This window comes from Loxodonta africana, chromosome 21 (assembly GCF_030014295.1).
Source record: "Loxodonta africana isolate mLoxAfr1 chromosome 21, mLoxAfr1.hap2, whole genome shotgun sequence".
Classification (NCBI taxonomy): Eukaryota; Metazoa; Chordata; class Mammalia; order Proboscidea; family Elephantidae; genus Loxodonta; species Loxodonta africana.
In genome coordinates, this window is record NC_087362.1 from 29,987,780 (window position 1) to 30,007,074 (window position 19,295).

General features: G+C 56.9%; 1 protein-coding gene across 9 annotated transcripts in view; it reads left to right on the forward strand.

Annotated features, from left to right (window-relative positions):
• PIEZO1 (piezo type mechanosensitive ion channel component 1 (Er blood group)) overlaps positions 1–19,295 on the forward strand; it is a 62,488-nt gene that overhangs the window by 14,239 nt on the left and 28,954 nt on the right. For 8 of the 9 annotated variants that reach the window (XM_064273655.1, XM_064273659.1, XM_064273661.1 and 5 more), the window contains exon 1: positions 1,694–17,887. In XM_064273655.1, the coding sequence (XP_064129725.1) occupies positions 17,674–17,887 (214 nt within the window). In that variant the 5' untranslated portion in view covers positions 1,694–17,673. Of the gene's footprint in view, positions 1–1,693; positions 17,888–19,295 lie in introns of those variants that run through there. The other variant, XM_064273658.1, reaches the window with a different exon arrangement.

Below are 19,295 nucleotides of genomic sequence, written 5' to 3' on the forward strand. Positions count from 1 at the left end.
CTCACCAGAGAGTCCATGTGCCTGGAGCGGGCTTTTTCCATCCGCGCTGCCTGGCCTACTCCCAGCAGACGTGGTCTCTCCCTCTTGTTGGTAGCTGTCTGCTCTCCTTTTGAGCAGGTGTGTGTATTTCCTCCAGTTTATGGTATCATGGGTGGTCATGGCTGGGTGGGAGCTGGGACTGGGAGAGTGATGCAGCGGGCACTGCTGAAGCTCTGTGTTGACCTCCTGACTTGGAGACCACCCAACCCAGCCACTGGCTCCGGAGAACTGCTGCTGTCATGTCTCCGTCCCTGTGTAGGAGCAGCAGAGACGTTATCAGTGGGTACAGACCTTCCCCGCCAGGGGGGAGGGGGCTGAGTGGGCGCTAATCTCCCAGGGTCAGGAGATGTTGGGGGAGGGTCTTCGGCCAGCTTTGGTGGACCTGAAGGGACCTGGCAGGACTCACAGGGCAGTGTTGGCTATCAAGGGACAGTCAAGGCCCAGTCCTGGTCCAGTGGTGGCACAGAGGGAATGTGCAGGAGTCTAACGGTTGCAGACCCTTGGGGTGGGCAGCCCTGTTTGAGAACAGGCTCCAGACACGGTGAACTGGTGTGAGCTGGGCTGATGTGTGTGGCTCTATCGGATGCCTCTCCTGCCTTGGTTTCCATCTGGCCCCTGGGCTGATGTGCCATTGCTCAGCCAGGTGCCTCTCCTGCCTTGGTTTCCTTATCCTGTCAGATAGGCAATAACAGGTCTCTTGCTGGAGCTGTCTGAGCCCCAGATCAGTTCATCTACAAGCAAGGGTTCTGTGTGACCTGACAGGTTGCATGTGTGGGTGGACGCGCCCTTGATCTGGAAGGGCCTTCCATAGGGCAGGGGCCCCAGCCTCAGGACAGCTGGAGGGCTAGATGATGAGCTGGGAACCTTGCACTGTGTGCCATCTGCTACCTCCTCCTAAGAAAGCCCAGGCAGGGACCCGCATGTTCCCTGGGCAAGGGAACAACCAGTGCGCTCCCCAGGAGGCTCAGCCTGCACAGGGGTTCAGGCGAGGATATCATGTGCCTGCAGAGGTTTGGGGGAGAGTAGGGTACATGGGGCACATCGCTCCCTCCAGGGTTCAGTAAGTCCCAGGCTGGGTGGGACCCGCTTACCGGCGTTCCAGAGCCTGAGAGACACTCCAGGCATCTTCAGAGCTGGAGCTCCCTTTGTGCACCCTTTATTTACTCATTTATCGCGTGCCTGCTGGGGACCAGCCCCTGGGCTTGAGGGTCTCTGGAGGTGGAGGGACCCATTTGGTCATCATGGAGAGGCAGCTGCCCTTTCCTGTTGGGGTAGGACTGCCCAGGGGGAGGGGTTGGAACAGACCAGTGCCCACCGTGGGGAGAGCTCGCCTTGCTTGGGGTAGCCCTCTCCCCAGGAGGAAACTGGAAGGGCTCTCTTGGTGCCCCTTTGTCTTCACAGCCACCCCCCCACCCATGCTGTCTGTACCTCCTGCCGATGGGGTCTGCTGGGGGTCGGGCCTTTCCCCCCTTTTCACCAGGTTTCATCTTCTCCCTGGCACATGAGGCAGTGCTGTTTCAGCATCATTTACAGACAGGGAGTTGGGAGTTGAGCCTCACAGAGGTGAATCACTCCAAGGCTCCCAGCTCGGACAAGGGAGGCAGGGTCAGGTTAGGGGCAGGAGGGCCAAGGGGTGTGGGTGGGGTCTGGCACTGAGGAGCGTGGGGCACTGTGTGGATGCTAGGTGCTGAATAGGTGCTGGGTGCTGAACGAGTGCCGGTGCTGGCTGTCTCCCCCTACAGGCTGGCCTCTGCCCTAGGCTCTGGCGGCTCTAGCAGCAGTCTGCTCCACATCCGTGGGAGGATTGGCTGGGAGCATGGTCAGGAGGGGCATGCAGTCAGTGAGTGTATCCATGTGTGGGTGGGGGACTTCCCAGCCTCAGTGACCTCTCCCCATGGGAAGAAGGACACACTGGGGGTAGGTTCAGGAGCTGGGTTTCACTCTCCATGCCAAGGGGACTAGGTGGGTGTATGGGTGGTTGCCCTTTCTTACGGGTGCTAGAACACAGACCTGGGCAGAGGCCATGGTGGCCAGAGCTGCAGAGCCCCCAGCCAGCTGGTGCTTGGGAATGGCTTCCTAGAGTCTGTGGGTAAGGGGGCTGTTGGCCAGGCCTGGGTCACCCACTCTTGCCTGCACCACCCTGGCCACCTGAAATGAAGGCAGCAGTGCCCCCCACCCCAGTCTCCATGGGCCAGGTCAGTGTGGAGTGAGGAGACATATACCTGCCCCGGCCATGCCAACCCTTAGGCTCTGGCCCTACCTGGCCTTACCTCCACTTGGATTGTCTGGTATCTGGAGTCGACACCCACACGAGCACCCCTGGGCCTTCTGGGCCCCAGAGTGAATTCAAAGGACAGCCGGGCCTGGGGTGGGGGATGCCCTGAGGCCTCTGCAGGCCTTTCCCTCTTGATGATGGAACCTGCAGGCCCTGAGAGCCCATAATCAGGGACCAGGAAGGTGCTGTGGTCGGGTGCTGTGGCAGGAGGAAGGTAGAGGGAAGCCAGGCTGGGGTCCACTGGCTTTGGACACATGACTCAGAGCTGTGCTGTTTCCATGAGGGTTTGAACATGGGCCTGGCACCAGCAGGCACTCAGCAAATGCTATTTTCATGTTAATCAATAAAATGATGCTCATATCTTACCATGTGCGAGCAGCTTGACATGGGACCTTTCATTTGATAACTGTGGACTGGAGCCCCCATTTTAGATAAAGAAAAAAAGATAGACGTGTAAAAATGGTGTGGTGGAGGCATCTGGCCTGCTCTAACTTCATGAGGGAGGAGAATCACCATCAGCATCAACAGTCCAAAGCTAATTTTTGTGACTTGAGGGTCAAACATACCTCCACCCTCCAACCTTTTTACCAATTATGACACCAGCCATTCTTCCATGGCACTCACTGCTTCTCTGCTGGGTTCGATAATTCATTGCAGTGGCCATACAGGACTCATAAACTGCACTTACAGTTATGAGGTTTGTTAGGGAAGTAACAGATTACAATTCAGGATACAACTCTTTGATCAGGACAGCCTCTTCTCAGCCATGCCTACAGGCAGATGTCTTTCTGGCCCTTGGCTTCTCGGTCCCTCAGCCCAGCCTCTGCCCTACTTGGGCAAGTATTACAAAGCTCCTTAGCTCTGCCCATAAGGGCTTGGGAGCATTCCACTCTACCAACAAGCCTTGTGCCCAAAGGTGCTCAGCTCCCTCGCTCTGTGGATTGGCAAGCCCACCACACCTCTCCTGCCAGTCTCCTGGTTCTGCTGCTTCGGGTTCTCTGCTGCACTTGCTGCCACTTCTTGCTGTCTTGTGCCTTCTCTGATGTTACAGCTGTCTCCTGGGTCTAGGAAGTTCTCAGTGCAGGGACCCTGGGTCCAAAGGACACACTCTGCTCCCGTCTTCTGGGTGAAGTCCCCCCTTTCACTCCCTGGAATGGCTCATCTTAAGCCTACCAGGATGGCAAAACTGACCAATCCCTTTGTTAGGGTTCCATATGCCCTATTTGTGTGCTCTCACCCCCACAATTGTGCCACGCACCTTATTTGCCTTATTAGGAAGCTGTACAATCCCTTGGTGGGCTACGAGCACCTTATTTGCATAGTCCCACCCAATCATCTGATGGAACTTACAAGACCATGGGTAGAAAGGCCATATAAAAGCAGTCCATCACTCCGCAGATAGATGGATAGATAGTTGCCTACTGTTGAGTCATGGCAGCTCTGACTCGTGGTGGTGCCCCCATTACAACAGAATGAGTCATTGCCCTGTCCTCTGTCATCTTCACAATCGCTGGCATGGTCAAGTCCATTGTTGTGGCTGTTGTGCTAATCTGTCTCACTGAGGATCTCCCTCGCCCTCACTGGCCCCCTACTTCGCCAAACATGATGTTCTCCTGCAGTGATTGATCCTTTCTGATTACATGTCCAAAACAAGCAAGTTGGACAATGCTCTGTTGTGATCCATAGCTAATAATCCCTTAGCTAATTTTTGGAGGTAGATCACCAGGCCTCTCTTCTTAGTCTGTCCTAGTCTGGAAGCTCTGCTGAAACCTGTCCACCATGGGTGACCCTGCTGGTGTTTGAAATACTGGTGGCATAGCTTCCAGCATCGCAGCAACACACAAGCCACCACAGTATGACAGACTAGAGACACTGTGTACAGATGAGGAAACTGAGGCTCAGAAAGGAGAAGCTGCATAGCACGTATGGGTGGAGCCTACAGCCCAGGCTATTGTGGGTCCAGAGCCACTACACCGCAGCGCTCAGGGCTATGTTCTCCCAAGAGGTGACATCCCGGCACTTTCTGACCTGCCCATTCCTGCTAGACAAACATTCGAGTAGTGGCCCAAGATGGCAGCTGCTCCCTCGCAGACTAGCTTAGGCCCCAGGGGGAGCAGTTGTGCTGAGGTTTGGGGGTTGGCAAACCAGAGCAGGCTCCCACTGCAGGAAGGGCAGATCAATCCTGGCCTTCCCTGGGGAGGAGGAGGGGGACGGGCTCTTACCTCGAGGGCAGACCATCGTGGGGGCCACTCACTGTGGTCTTTGGGGACCCCAACGGATGTCTGCTGCCATTGGGAATTAGATTAGTTTTCCATAAAAACAGGATGGAGTGGGTGTGTCAGCAGCGTGCTCGCCCTTCTCACTCCTGTTTTTCCAGGAACTGAACTTGCAGGCCGTTAGCCGGACCGTCCCTGTCCCCTGGGCAAGGAACAACAGCTTTCAGTTCTTAAGTGGCTGCTTAATCGGCTCTCCTCCTGGCCCGGGAGCTCATGACATTACCCAGAGATGGTGGGCCAGCCGGGGTGGGAGGAGGGACTGTGAGTGCCAAGGAAATACCCACCTTGCCAGCTCGGGGAAGGAACATGTCACGCCAACTCTGGCTGAAGAGCGCGGTTCTGGGCCACGGGGCTGAGCCTGAGTGTTGGGTCAGTGCCATGCTGGTGGATGCCTGGGCTCCTCACCCCAGAAAAACACACATCTGCAGATGGCGTTGGAGCCCAGGGTCCCCCTCACAAACCTCCAGTCCAGCTCACTGTGATAAGGGCTGCAGAAGGGGGCTAGACAGGGTGCTGAAAGGAGTGATGTCTCTGTCTCCTGTGTCAGGAGGGCAGCGGGCAGGGGTCTGAAGTGGGTAGAAATTTCTGGATGGTCAGGGGTGGAAAGAACGATGTGTGTGTGTTGCATGACCTGCTTTAGGGAAGTGGATGGGAGTCAGCCAGAGTTTACTTATTAGGGGTCATGGACAGACCCTGAAAAACTCTGGGCTCCCATAGGGTATATGGGTTGTTGTGTGGGTGAGGAGAGGCTGAGCACAAGTCTCAGGGCTACCCCAGCATCCCCTCGCTTTCCTCATCACCTCAAACCCTGGGATGGGCAAGAGGCTGCCCTTTCATGCCCAGTAGTCAGAGACCCTGGCATCAGATGCTACCTGGCTCAGCCACTCATAGGTGGTATGGCAGCAGTGGGTAACTTTGTCTCCTAGGCCACAGCTATCCCTTGGTGAAATGGGGGTGCAAGGGTATCCCCCAGAGGATAGCCATAAAGATTCTTGTTTGCAAAAACCAATCACTGCACTGGTGATGAGATGACATGGGGAGGGGAGTGGGGCTCTCCAGAAGGTGGAACCGTTCTGCCCCAGCCCCATCTCTGCAGACATGGGAGGCCGGGCTGGGGCCTTGTGCTTTGGGGGTGTCCAAATTAGATTTGAGAGCTAAAGATGCCCAACCCTCTGCCACCAGCAGGTCTGGCTGGCAGCTGGCGGGCTTCGGGTTCTGCTCACCTGGGAATCAGAATGCTAGGGCATTCTGGCCAAGACAGGCCCCGAGGGCCCAGACTGGATGAGCTTTTCTATCCATGCCTCACTGCTCCAGCCAGACTTGCTCCACAGGTCCCACCAGGCTGGGACCTGGCCTCACAGACTCCAGGCTCAGACCACGAGTGCCCACTGGGAAATGATCCGGATGGAATCCCAGAGCCCAGAGCCCAGAGAGGGCTTTTCCTGGGAGGATAGCTGGAATTCATGACTTTTTCTTTCTGGAAAGGAAGAGGACTAGCAGGGAGAGATGAGCAGAGACCTTCACTGTAATCAGAAAAGTTTTATATGCTGGGTCAAATGTATATTCGCAGGAAAAATATGCTAAAATCTAGCAAATGCTAAGTATGGGAGTGTTGACTTCGGTTTTGTTATTATTTCTGTACGTCTCCACATTTTTAAAACTGTTAAAAGTGAAGAAGAGTGAAAGTTCTGTTGGCTGGTCTGCTATTTTTCATGCGAGGGGAGATTGAGGCCCACTCCCAGGTGGCGAGAGCCCGAGTATGTGAGCTGGCAGCCCCTTGCCCTGGCCTGAGGCCCACTGCCCAGACCAGCAGCCCTCTTCCTTTGCTGGGGGTGCTCAGAGCAGCTGGGTCAGCCTCAGTTCCAGGGGCTGCTTTCCCAGATGGGGCCAGGCTGCTCTGTGGGGTGGAGGCTGTGGCGCCGCCCTGCCCACCCTGCTTGTCAGCGATGGTGTTGATATTTCCCCAGTTACTCTGGTGTGCTTGTTGAGTTTCCAGAGAGCCTGTGGGGCCCCAGTAGCCTGTGGGGCCCCAGTAGCCTGCCTGCCCCAGTAGCCTGCCTGCCCCAGTCCTGTGGCCACACCACTGTGTAAAGCCAGCTACGTGGGGCCTCAGAGACATCCCCGTGGAGCCCCGTCAAGGCGTTGGGCCTGGGAGGCTTACCCAGGCCAGGAGCCTCAGGTCCCCAGGCCTCAGGGCAAGCCCAGCATGGCATTTGCCGTGCAGACCCTGGAAGCTGGGCCTGTGACAGAAATGCCCTAAGGATGCATAGGGCACAGGCTTGCATGTGGCAGCCCTGTGGCACCTCCAAGCTGTGGGCTGGCGTGGAACTCAGACCACATCCCTGGCTTCTGCACCCTCGTGCAAAGTGAGGGTGGCATGACAGGGTCTGCAGGGACCATCACTTGCTCAACCTCCGTTATGGCCTCACACGGGCTCCAGAGACGCCTACTGTGGCTGGGACCAGGCAGGGCTTTGGTGGACAGGTGCCGGGCCTGGGGTGGACACTAGCAGGGCATGGTGGCTGTGTCACCAGGGGAACTGAGGCACGGGGGTGGGGTGTGAACGAGGACTAGGCACCACCCTCTACTGTGCATGCACAGAGGTCGGAGCCCCCTTCCAACGACCTTGGCAAAGCCACCGTCCCTGCTGCCCACATCACATCCTTATCTCTGTGGGGAGTCTGGGTGCTTGGAGTATGAGTTTGGGGACTGCTTGGCCAGGCTGGTCAGCTCACTGGTGAGCCCCACTCTTTGTCCTGCCTGCAGGAGGAGATGGCTGGGTGGCATTCCAGCTGACACTCAGGCCTGTGCTGTGGGTAGATGTGGTCCCTAGAGAGCAGGGCCACTGTGACCCACCCTGGGCAATTTGCAAAAGCTAGACTGGACAGGCCAGGAGATGTCAGGTGCTGTGGGTGGCTGAGTCACAGGGTGGGGCCTCTGAGTCAGCACCCCAGCCTCACGTCCTCATGCCCAGAGTGAGAAGAAGGCATGGGGTGGGCAGCTCTGCCTGGGTGGGACACCCATGTTTGGAATGGCTGCCCTGGCCAGAGGGTGGCCACCCAGAAGTCTCAAAAACCCAGCAGCTCTTATTAAGTCCTATGTTGCCCCCTCTGGACCAGCCACAGTGGCCATTCTTGCTAAAGGGACACAGTCCCTGCCTTGCGGAATACAGGACTAGGACGGGGCAGCCACCAGAGCACAGGAAGGACAAGGTGACTGGGAATGGGTGTAATGAGACAGTTGCTGCTGCTTTAGGAGCTGTCACAAGCTACACTAATGGGGTTTTAAGTCATGCTTCAAAGGACAGGCTTGGGCAAGTGAAGCTTGGTGAAGAATTGTTACTTCCTCCTCCTACTTCTGAGGTCACCCACCTGCTTCCTCCCAGCTCTTAGGGCAGCATTTTGTGGGCCCCGAGTGTACATCACAGCCCCAGAGGGCTTGCTGAAGACGTGCTTTGCTGAGGCTCTGCCTCAGGAAGTCTGGAAGAGCCCTGGGAATCTGCATTTCCTGCAGGTCCCAGGTGATGCTGGTGCTCCAAGTCCATGGAACAGACCTTACTGAGCTTTGGAGTGTGAAGAACTTGGTGGAAAGCCCTTGCCAAACAGTAGCTGAAAGGACCTCTGTGAGGACATTGTCCCCTAAGATGAGACCTTGGACCACATGTGGCTGTACTGTGTCCCAGCAGGCCCCACCTCATCACCTGCCTACCACTCGACAGCACACTAGCCTCCCTGGACCTCCCAGGGAGTCCTGTGCATTTCCACCACAGTGCCTTTGCACTGGATGTTCCCTGCCTTCACCCAACCCGATTGTCGGGCCTGGGGAAGGGCCAGCTCCGGTATCAGCCCACAGGGAAGCCTTCCCTGGGGACTGTCTCAGGGCATCCGCTCTGCCCCTCATACACACAGCTGTGTCTTCATTGTTATCCACATTTGTCCTTGTGTTTATTGACTTGTCTTTCCCAGAACGTGAGCTTGGTCGGCAGGGACTTTGTTCTCTCCTCTTGGTACCACCAGGCTATGTGGCCAGTACACGATAGGTCCCCTTCCCAGGACCGAGCCAGCCCCCTGCTTGACTAGACGTGAGGGCTGCGTCCATCAACTGCCCTTAGTGGGTGCCCCACCCTCCGCCACCCCTCCCTGCCTTGTTAGCCTGCCTCCCATCACCGGCAGAGATGGTGGCCCAGATAAGAGGCCTGGTTTCCTCCAACCTTTTGAGATGGGGGGTAGGTGCATGGGCCTGGGCCCGGGAACACACACCCCTAGTGCCCTTGTCCTTGTGGAGAGACGGCTTAGGCGCCAAGTAAACACCAAGGCCTCTGGGCACTGGGTGACACTCTGATTGTTTGCTAGGGGTGCAGCCCCCAGTCTGAAGCTGAGTCTGGCATGGGCGATATGGGAGAGAGGGGGTTCTCAGCTCATCCTGTGGAGCCATCCTCATCTCCAGACAATTGGGTGGGGGTCTTCACTGACCACCTGTGTACTAAGGATGGGGCTGCAGGAAGATCAGTCTCTCTGCTCCCTACCCTCTGCTGTTCTAGCTGGCAAGCCTTGGCCCAGGCGTGAGGGCCGTAACCATCAGCAAGGCCCCTCTGCAGGCCACCTCCCCCTGGCCCTCTGCCCCCATCCCTGGTAGTGCTGGTGCAGAGCTTTGGCCTGAGTCCTGTCCTCTCCTGCTAGCAGTCCTCCCAGGGATGGGCTCCCCCACTGCCTGGGTCCCCTCGTTTGTAAAACAGGGTGGTAGCCCACCTCCTGGGCAAGTGTGAGGTCACAGGGCTGATGAGAAGTGTGTATAATGCCAAGGCTCATCACAGTGGACTGGGGAGACCAGCCAGAGACGTGGAATCCAGCTCAGCATTTTCCCTCTCCTAGTGACCTTAGCCTCCCAGGGCAGGGGATATCCCTCACCCACTTGTCCACATGGCATGGCCCACCTCCTCTTTCCCCATACCATCAGTTTGTCCCCATCTATCCCTCCTGCAGTGATAACCGTAGCCCTGGGCAGCTGACACAAGAGCCCTTCTCAAACAGCCTTGGGCTGAGTATGTGGGAGAGGCAGGAGCCAGCAGTTGCAGGGTAGGGGTCTGCGTGCCTTGGGTATCCCTCTGTGTGAGCCCGCAGGCCACCTCTGCTGGCACCTCCACACTTCATGGATGGCGGTGAGAGAGGGGGTCTGCCCCGTTCACGTGAGCAGTAAAACCAGGTCTCCTGGCGCCGTAGTCATTGAACCCCAAAGGCCCGGCGCATGGGTCCCTGGCCAGGCTCCAGTCAGGTGACAAAGTGTTCTCTTCGCCCATTCTCCTGCCTGTGGGCTGCCCTCTCGCTTCCAAGCACTGTGTGTATGTGTGTATGAGAGAGAGAACCCCCTGAAGTGCAGGGCCGGGGAACCTTGGGCCTGGCCCTTCGGGATGGAGCGTGAGCCTCTTCTCAGGCCGTTGGTCTGTCCCGGGCCACACGAGCACATGCTTGATCCCTTGGACACTGTCCATCTGAGGACTTCAGGCAAACGGCCTGGGAAGTGACAGAGGTTCATTCATCGATGGTCTCTGGCATTTTTTTTTTCTTTCTTTCAAAACACCTTTGTTGAGCATCTGTTATCTTCAGTTGCTAGAATACAGACCTTTGATAAGGTCCTTGACCCCAAGTAGCACACCATCTGTGGAGGAGGATGAATCTCTGGCATTTTGAGCTTTGTAAACTAAATTGCTGTAGGAACTTGTGAGTCTTGCCATCCTCCAAAGAAGGAGTGGAGCAGACTCTTTTCTTTGTATTTCTCTCAGGTTACCATGTGTCTGAGAGCAGGAAGAGGGTCAGGGGCCAGAGAATGCCATGCAAGGCCACCCCCAGCCACCGTCCAGTGCATTGTGAAAGCGAAACCCCATAAACATGACCGTTTTGTAGCCAGGGCTGGGTTAGTGAGAGGACAGAGAGCTCCCTGCAAGTGCTGGGTGGGGTCCAGGGTGGGATTCTGTGGAAGGCGGGATGGGCAGAGCCTCACACTGGGTGCAATGAAGTGCATTGGCTCTTAAACGTTGGGTTTGGGTTTGGTTTCATACTTTGCCTTTTGGGGAAGCAGGTGTGGCTTCAGGGCCTTTTGGAGTTAAGGCATTGGCCTGGCAAATCCGGCCAAGGAGCCTGAAGAGAGGAAGCTGGGTGCTGCCCAAGCTCCCATGCCTCATCTCCCTCCTCTTCTTCCTCCTCTTCTCCACCTGTCCCACCCATGGAAGCACCAGCAGGGAAGTGTTTATGGGTCCTGGGTGCTGGGTGCTGCCTGGTTCCTGGGTGTCGATTTTGGGTGATGAGCAAAGGCAGGTTTGAGCAGAGGATGACTGAGAGTGGTCGGTGCTTTGGGGGCTAAGCTGGCACGTGGCAGGCTTGGCCCCAGCTGTGGGCAGCTGTGCTGACAAGAAGGGTCTAGGTGGAGTTGGGGCCTTGGGGCAGGGGTCCCCCCATCTGGAAGTCCCCAGTGTCATCTGCCCTCCCCCAGCCACTCTCTTGGTGTGCTCCCCCAGGCCCCACTCTTGGGGACTCTGAGATGTCAGGCTGAACTGTCTCTCTAAACACCATTGCCATCCTCATCCCTGAGACCATATGGGAATCTGAGGGGAGCTCCCCACACGAGCCAGGCCTCACCAGCCTCCATTCTTCAGAAAGATGAGGTTCACCCAGTCCCCACTCCACTACATTGGTTCTTAAACATCAGGTTTGGGTTTGGTTTCATACTTTGCCTCTTGCGGGGAGGTGTGGTCTCCGGAGCCCTTTGGGGTTGTAAGCTGTCACCCTGGCGGCTCCTGCCAAGGAGCCAGGAGGGAGAGCTGGGTGCTGCTCAGGCTCCCCTGCCCCATAGCCTTCTTCCTCTTCTTCTCCACCCATCTCACTCTCGGAAGCATCAGCAGGGAAGTGTTTATGGGTTCTCGTCCAAGCCAAATAAGGCTGAGTGCACGCTTACCCAGGGTGGAGCGGGGTGTGGGGACTGCTATGCCCTGAGCACCGGGAGACACCCTACCCTACCCTGGGCTCCATTTGGCCTCCTCAGAGTTCCGCACGCAGCTGGCTGGTGGGCAGAAGAGCCAGGCCCTTGAGGTGCCCAGCCCAAGTCAGGACACTTGGGTCCCAGTCTTGCCATGTTGCTCACATGTGCCAAGGACCCCATGACAGGCGCCCCCTGGTCCCTTCAGACCTTCAGTGCATTCCCAGGCACACATGGGGGCCCTTACACGCGGGCCTGTGCCTGTGCCTTCACAGGGTCTGAAGTGTCTCCACATGCACATGGGTCCCCTGGAGACACACAGGCAGGGCACACTGCAGCCTGGGGCCACAGGGAAACAGCCTGTGTCTGCTGAAGAGCTGAGAGTCCACTGCAGAGGAGGGGATGGTGAGGCCAGTAGGACCAATTGGTGCTCTCACCTTGTGCTGGGTGATGCTCACTGCAGTAGTCCTGTGAGGTGGGACAATTAAGGTCCCACTTAGCAGTGGAAGAAACTGAGGCACAGAGAGGCCGAGTGGTCACACCAAGCAAGGAGAGAGGATTGGTCCTCTTGGGCACGCCCAGCACTTGTTTGTCTGCCTGTGCGTCTCCAGGGGACCTGTGTGTGTGGAGACACCTTCTCCAGAGCTTCTGTGAGGAGCGACCCCTCTGGGCTATGGGATGGGGGTCTGGCTTTTTTAAATGCTGTGTTTGCCAAAGGCAGGAGGGGAAACTGAGTCACACTAAGAGCCTCACTCTATGGGTGGGACAGCACTGGGGGAGGGAGCCAGGAATGGGGGGGACCCTGGGTGATGGCAGGCAGGAGCTGAGCACCAGGAGAGGTTGGGGTGCATCCTGTGCTGGGGCACAGCCAAGCCACAGCTGGGGTACAGACAGGGCCCAGCTTGCTGGGGACAGCAGAGCCCCTGGGTAGGGGGTAGAAGTGTCAGAGTGGTGACCAGAGCAGAGGGGGCCCACAGCGAGTGCTGCATCATCTCCTGTGCCCTGGCCCTTCCTTGTGGGAGGAGAGACGAGGTCTGGGAGGCCCAACCGCCTGCTACCTGCTGCATGGGATCTCCTGAGTAGCCTTCTGGGACTGCCCCCTTGGGGGTTTCTCCTCTAGCCGACTTGGCAGTGAAGTCACGGTCCACGCCACTTCTTGGCACTTAAACTGGCAAGGCTACTCAGGTGGGGACAGGCACAGGGAGTGTTTGGAAGGCTCTGGCTTGGAGTCAGGTGTCTGCACTTAACCCCACTTCGCCTCACCAAAGCCCTCCCCTTGCAGAGCCTCTCCTCACCGGAGAAATGGGGGTGCCACAGGGCAACCAGGAGGCACGGCCAGGGACCTGTGGTCATTCCTATCTGGCTGGCTGGCCTCTTGCTCTGTCTCCCTCGAGGCAGACAGCAGGGAGGGCAGGAGGGCTGGCATCTAATGGCCTCTGAGACCCCTTATATCCACTTCCATTTCACCTTCCAGGGCTGGCCCAGCAACCTGGCCCTTCCTGCTCAGGTCCCCTGGCCAGGATGGGAGGCTCGCCAACCACCTCCTGCCTGCTCTGTGCCAGCTTGCCTGCAGGGCTGATGGCGGAGATGGAGTTGGGGAGACCATCCAAGGCCGCCCCATCTCACAGACTCCCTTGACTGCCCCTGGTGAGCTGGGCTTGGGGAGGTTGGCGGGGGTGGGCCTCAGTGGGGCCCTTCACCCTCTGAACCTCAGTTGCCTCATTCGAGAAGGGGATGACGATAATGGCTGGAGGTAACATGTTGTCAGTGCTGGCGAGCCTGGGCAGGGAGTGTTCCACCAGCCCAGATACCTCCACCTGCCTGGGGTACATGTTGGACCCTGCAGCAGTGTGCCTTCTTTCTCTTTCCCCGGGCTGTGTCCCAGGAACTTAGTGTGTAAGATAGATGAACGTACTCGTACTTGGGGTGAGGGCGTTATTCCACAACCCCCGCGGGAGGCTTGCTGGAAATATCAGCTGGGAAGCCTTCCTCTGGGGCTGCGTGTGTCTTTGTGGGCGCTGGGCACTGTCCCCCCTCCCCTGCCCTCCGCCCTCGTTGGGGATGAAGTGGCGCGTGTCCAGAGTGCCTCCCACACCCTCCTCTCTGACCCCATTCCCTTTGACTCCTCTTCAATTTCTCCCTTTTGGCAGATAGAGCTTCTGGGAGATTCTTCCCCTCCTCCCCGCCTGGGGGTGGGGCGTGGATGGGAGCGGAAGTGCCAGTCTCAGCTCGGGGGCGCCCCCAGCCCCAGCCCCCTCCCAGGTTAGAAGGCGCCTTTGCTACAGTAGATGGAACTCTGGCCGGCGGCAGCCGTGTCCCTGGATGGTGCTCCAGAGCTGGCAGGCTGCCTCTGGAGATGGCCCGCCCCTCCCAACTGCTCAAACCTAGCCCCATTGCCCCTTCCAAGGGCAGCCTTTCACAGCTAGGCCAGGGGCAAACGCCCTGAGTGTGGGCACGCCTCCTGGGAAACTCCCATCTCTACCCGGATGGCCTCATACCTTGGCCAGCCCCGCCCCCCACAGTCCTTTACAGACCTAGGTCTGCTTACGGAGCTGGCAGGAGAGGTTGGAGGAAGATGTGTCCTGTGAATCTACCCCCTGGTCCCCTGGAGCTGAGTTTCTACTGGAGGGAGCACCGCAAGGTGGTGAACATGGGGCTCCAGGGGAAGGAGGGAGCAGGGCAGGAAGGCAGCACGCCTCCCCAGGTGGCTGGAAGGGTCATCTGGGCAGGAGAGCAGCCAGGACCTGTGGTGTCCTACTGTGTTCCCGCTGCCTAATTTGGCCTGATGGGTGGAGCCAGGAAGATGCTGGGTCTTCACAGAGAGCTGGGCGGACTTTCACCTTGTTGTAGCGGGTGGGGGTCCTATGCAGAGGGAGGGCAGGAAGAGCCCTGGAGGGGAAGAGCCCTGGAGGGGCAGCATGAGGCTGGTGCTAGAGGAGCCAGAGGGTGGAGACAAGCAGGCTCACTCAGAACTTGGGGCCCTCACTGCCTGTTGGTCTGCAGGGCCATGACCCCAGCCTTATGGGTCAGACCCATGAGAGGCTGGCTGAGCTCAACATTCGGCTGGGTACTGTCGGGAGCTCCTGTTTCACTGCCGCAATCCGGAACACAGTCCCCTTAAGATGCTTCCTCCTGGCCTCAGTGCTTCCCTCAGCCTGAGGCCCAGCTCCAAGGGGGGCAGGTCTGCCATTAGCACCCTATCCAGTCCAGCTGTGAGAGGGCTTGGGGCTTGGCCTTCCTGATTCCCCAGGTTGGCAGGGTCTTGGCTAGATGCAGCCTGGAGGATGGGGTAGGGGGGCTGCAGCTCTCTGGCCCCTCTGTGCACATAGCCCTTCACCATTTCAGAGGCACCCTCAGCCTCACTTGGCCTCACTGCGGTTCAGCAGGTGGGCAGCACTGCCCAGTGCACCCTGGGGGAGCCGGTGCCTTCCCCTGCCCCTCCAAGCTCCACAGGGCTGTGCCCACCAACAGTGTGTCAGGTGTATGTCACACTGGGAGGTGGGTGGGCCTTGAGTGGACCGTGTATCCTGGTTTGTGACCGACACTTCTGCCTGCCTTGTGTGCTCCAGCTCTGGCCTTAGAGGAGAGAGGAGTGCAGGGCTCCTACAAGAGTGAGTAGTTGGCACAGGCTTCGGAGAGCACCAGGCATGGAGTGGTGGTAGGATGGCATCGTCATCACAGGGCTGCAGGCCGCGAATGTGACTGGCTCTGCTCCCTCGATCGCAGTTCTCTTCGGCTCTCCACATGTCCACCCATCTGGCCCCACGTTAGCCTTTGCGCCCATCTATTAGGCCTCTGTCAGAACACCTTCCCTGTCAGCTCCTGCCTAAATGTCACTTTCTCCAGGAGCCCTCCCCAGTGCCTGCCAGGTCTAGAGTCCTATCACAGGCTTTTGCACACTGTCACTGGCTCACTATTACTTATTCTGTGCCAGGTATCCCTGGAAACAAGGACCTGACAGAATAATAGAACCCTTAGTAGAAAGTTACTCAGATGGGTGAGTGGGTGGATGGATAGACAGACAAAAGGATGGATGGGTGGGTGGATGCATAGATGGAGCCCTGGTGGCACAGTGATTAAGTGCTCGGCTGCTAACTGAAAGGTCAGGGGTTCAAGCCCACCAGCTGCTCTGAGGGAGAAAGATGTGGCAGTCTGCTTCCATAAAGATTTACAGCCTTGGAGACCCTCTGGGGCAGTTCTCTTTCCTACAGGATTGCTATGAGTCGGAATCTACTCGCTGGCCCACAACAACATGGATGGATGGGTGGGTGGGTAGGTGGATAGATGGATGGATGGGCAGACAAAGGAATGGATAGATGGTGGATGGGTGTCACCTGGATGGAGAGCTCTAACTGGGCTGGTACATACAGGGAGGGTGTGGAGGGAGAGAGGCAGAGCCCAGCAGGCTGGAAAGTGCAGCTCTGGAGACAAAAAGGAACTTTAGAAGCTTTTGCCGTAAGTGTGCTTCCCTCCTGCCTCTTGGGCCAGATCAGATTGATTTTTTTAATGAAAATGTGTAATTGTTGAAAAGTTTAGATTTAAGCTTTGAGCTGATCGCTATAGCTAGCATCTGTAATGGAAGGAGGTGGCATCATGACTTTAGGGGCAACTTCTGGGAGGGGTGGCGTCCCAGGGGGCAGGGGTTGGTGCAGTGTCCTGAAAGGAGGGGATAGCCTGGAGACCAGATGGTTCCCATAAGTCTTCATGAAGCTGAGCACCTCTGGCCGCAGCAGCGCCAACCCTATGGGTTCTTCCATCTTTCCTTGTTTCTGGGGTGGAAAACGGCTTAGACTGTGAGTTGTAGAAGGGAAGGGCCTGCATTTCTGAGCTCATCCTGTGCTGCAGGACTGGACTCGGCCTTTGTGTCATGTTTCCGTTTAACCCTCTGGAGCACTTTTGGGGGCAGGTCATGTTAACCCTGTTGTGTTAACCAGGCTTCTCCAGAGAAACAAAACCAACAAGATATCTATATGTCTGTATAGGAATCCCCAGGTGGTACAAATGGTTCATATGCTTAGCTGCTAACCCAAAGGTTGGAGGTTCAAGTCCACCCAGAGATGCCTCAGAAGAAAGGCCTCGTGATCTACTTCTAAAAAATCAGCCATTGAAAACGCTTTGAAACACAGTTCTACTCTGACACACATGGGGGCACCATGAGTTGGGGTTGACTTGACAGCATTTGGTTTACAGGTATACCTAGAAAGGTATTTTAAGGGACAGAGTGTGGAGGTGGAAAATAGGCCCCCTCTGAGGAGACTGCTTTTCTGGAATCCAGGCTGTCACCAGCTACTCCTCACCTGGTGTCTTAGTCATCTAGTGCTGCTATAACAGAAATACCACAAGTGGATTGCTTTAACAAAGAGAAGTTTATTCTCTCACAGGCCAGTAAGCTAGAAGTCCAAATTCAGGGCATCATCTCCAGGGGAAGGCTTTCTATCTCTTGGCTCTGGAGGAAGGTCCTTATGATACATCAGTCTTCCATTGGTCTGGGAGCATCTCAGCACAGGAACCTCAGGTCCAAATGATGCGCTCTGCTCCTGGTACTGCTTTCATGGTGGTATGAGGTCCCCATGTCTCTCTGTTCACTTCTCTCTTTTGTATCTCAAAAGAGATTGGCTTAAGACAATACCTAATCTTGTCGACCTCATCAGTATAATAGCCCGTAAGCCATTTTATTACATCATAGTGATAGGATTTACCACATATCGGGAAGTCACATCAGAAGATAAAATGGTAGACAATCATACAAGGGAATCATGACCTAGCCAAGTGGACAGATATTTTGGGGGGACACAGTTCAATCCATGACACCTGGTTACAAGGGTTTGGGTCAGAGGCCGGGCTGTCCGGGGGGATCAGGATTTTGTAGTGAGGGCTGGCTTCCCACAGCCTCTGCTTCATCTCTGGTTGCTGGGTGGGCAAGGCTGGGGCCAAGGACAGTGTAGTCTGTGGGTATGCCACATACTGCCTGCAGCCTTTGGGCCAAGAGAAGGCCAAGTGGGACCCCAGTTCCCTGATAATGGGGCCCGAGTTGGAACAGAAACCCCTTGTGGCTTCACAACTCTTGTTTGGTGCCTATAAGTGGGGAATGCTTGTGTGTTGTGGGCATGCTACATGCATAGGGGTACAGCCACACGAGGCAGGAGCAACTCTGTGTTGGGTGGGTCCTCTGGCAGGCAGGGGCTGGCTGTCACCCTGCTGTGCCCCTTGGTAACCCCTCTCTTCCCTGCAGCCTGCCTGTCCCGCATCAATGCCCTCTCACTGGTCTACCTGCTGTTCTTGCTGCTGCTACCCTGGTTCAAGGGCCCCACCCCGCAGAGCATTCGAGGTAAGCCCCCCACCCTCATAGTTGACTGCCCCAGAAAGAGGGGAAGAGGACCCAGGTGCTCAGGGAGGGACAAAGACCCTGTAGAGGGATGAAGTTTCTCCCATGACTCAACAGCCCTGGGTAAAAAAAGAAGGGTCCCCAAAGTTCCATTTTCCATTGTAAACTAATTTTGGAACTCGTTCTTTTGATCACTCTGTTCTCACGAGGTATGAACCCCCAGGAAGCCCAGCCCCCCTGGGACAGGTAGCCCCTGTGAGGCCCTCTCCCTGTTGGGGTGCTCAGGTCCCACAACAGTCTGTCCTACCTCTAGGCCTGAGGCTGGTCCTGTCATCCCTGGGTCCCCTCACCCGCCCCAGAGATATGTGTACATGCGGTGCCCGCAGCGGCATCAGCATTACCCTGGCCCTGTGTTTCATTGGTGCCTTGTAGAGCCGCATGTGTCTCAGGTACTTGGGTACGTGCTGGTCCATTCTGGGATTTTGAGCTCCCAGAGGCAGGTACTGGGTCTCATTCACCTTCTTCTGCAAACAAATAGGTGGGACAAAAAGGAGGTTCCGGGGTCGCTGTGCCCACACAAGGGTCTAGGGAGTCAGAGGCACGGCCCTGAGGGCCCGTGGCCTGGGTCTTCTGTGAGAGGTCGAGGCCAATGGTCCACTGCCATGTCCTTGGGTTCCCATGTGGGTGGGTGGGTGGATGATGAGGATTCCCCCCAGCCCACTTCTGGGCCTGCTTGGGCCTGCAGACACTGGTGGCTAGGGCAGCAGATGGCAGGGGGGCACCATTCCCAAAGGATCTCTTCATCCTGGACCCTTGCGCTGGCTTCCTAAGTACATCAGAGCCACCTCTGTTCCCAGAGGGAGCGAGGGCTCAGCTGCCCTGAAGACTGCAGGGACCCCTGGGAGTGGGGAAGGGCCCTCAGGCAGTCCTTTGGTCTGGAGGGGGAAGGAGAGGCATTGGGCTTAAAATCGAACCCTGGGAAAGCAAGTTGCCACAGCATGAAATCCAACCCCCATGGAGATGGGCATAAGCAATAACTCCACCAGCCAGGCCGAAGATGGGCTGAGGACCAGGCTGGGCACAGCTGAGACCAGCCAGGAACTTCAGCCCGTGGCCACTACCATTCCGGAGGGGCTGGCCACAGCAGACTGGGTGCTCTGGGGCCATGGGGTGGGATGTTTCTTGTTGCTGCTGAAACAAACAAGCTTACTGGCTTAAAAAAAACAGCCCATTTATTCTGGAGGTCAGGGTCCCATGCCAGTCTCACAGAGCTAACATCAAGGTGTTGGCAGAACTGGTTTCTTCTGGAGGCTCCAGGGGGAAATCCACTGTCTTGCCTTGTCCCACATTCCTTGGCTTGTAGGCCCACCTCCATCTGCAAAGCAGCAATGGCTGGTTGAGTCCTGCTCGT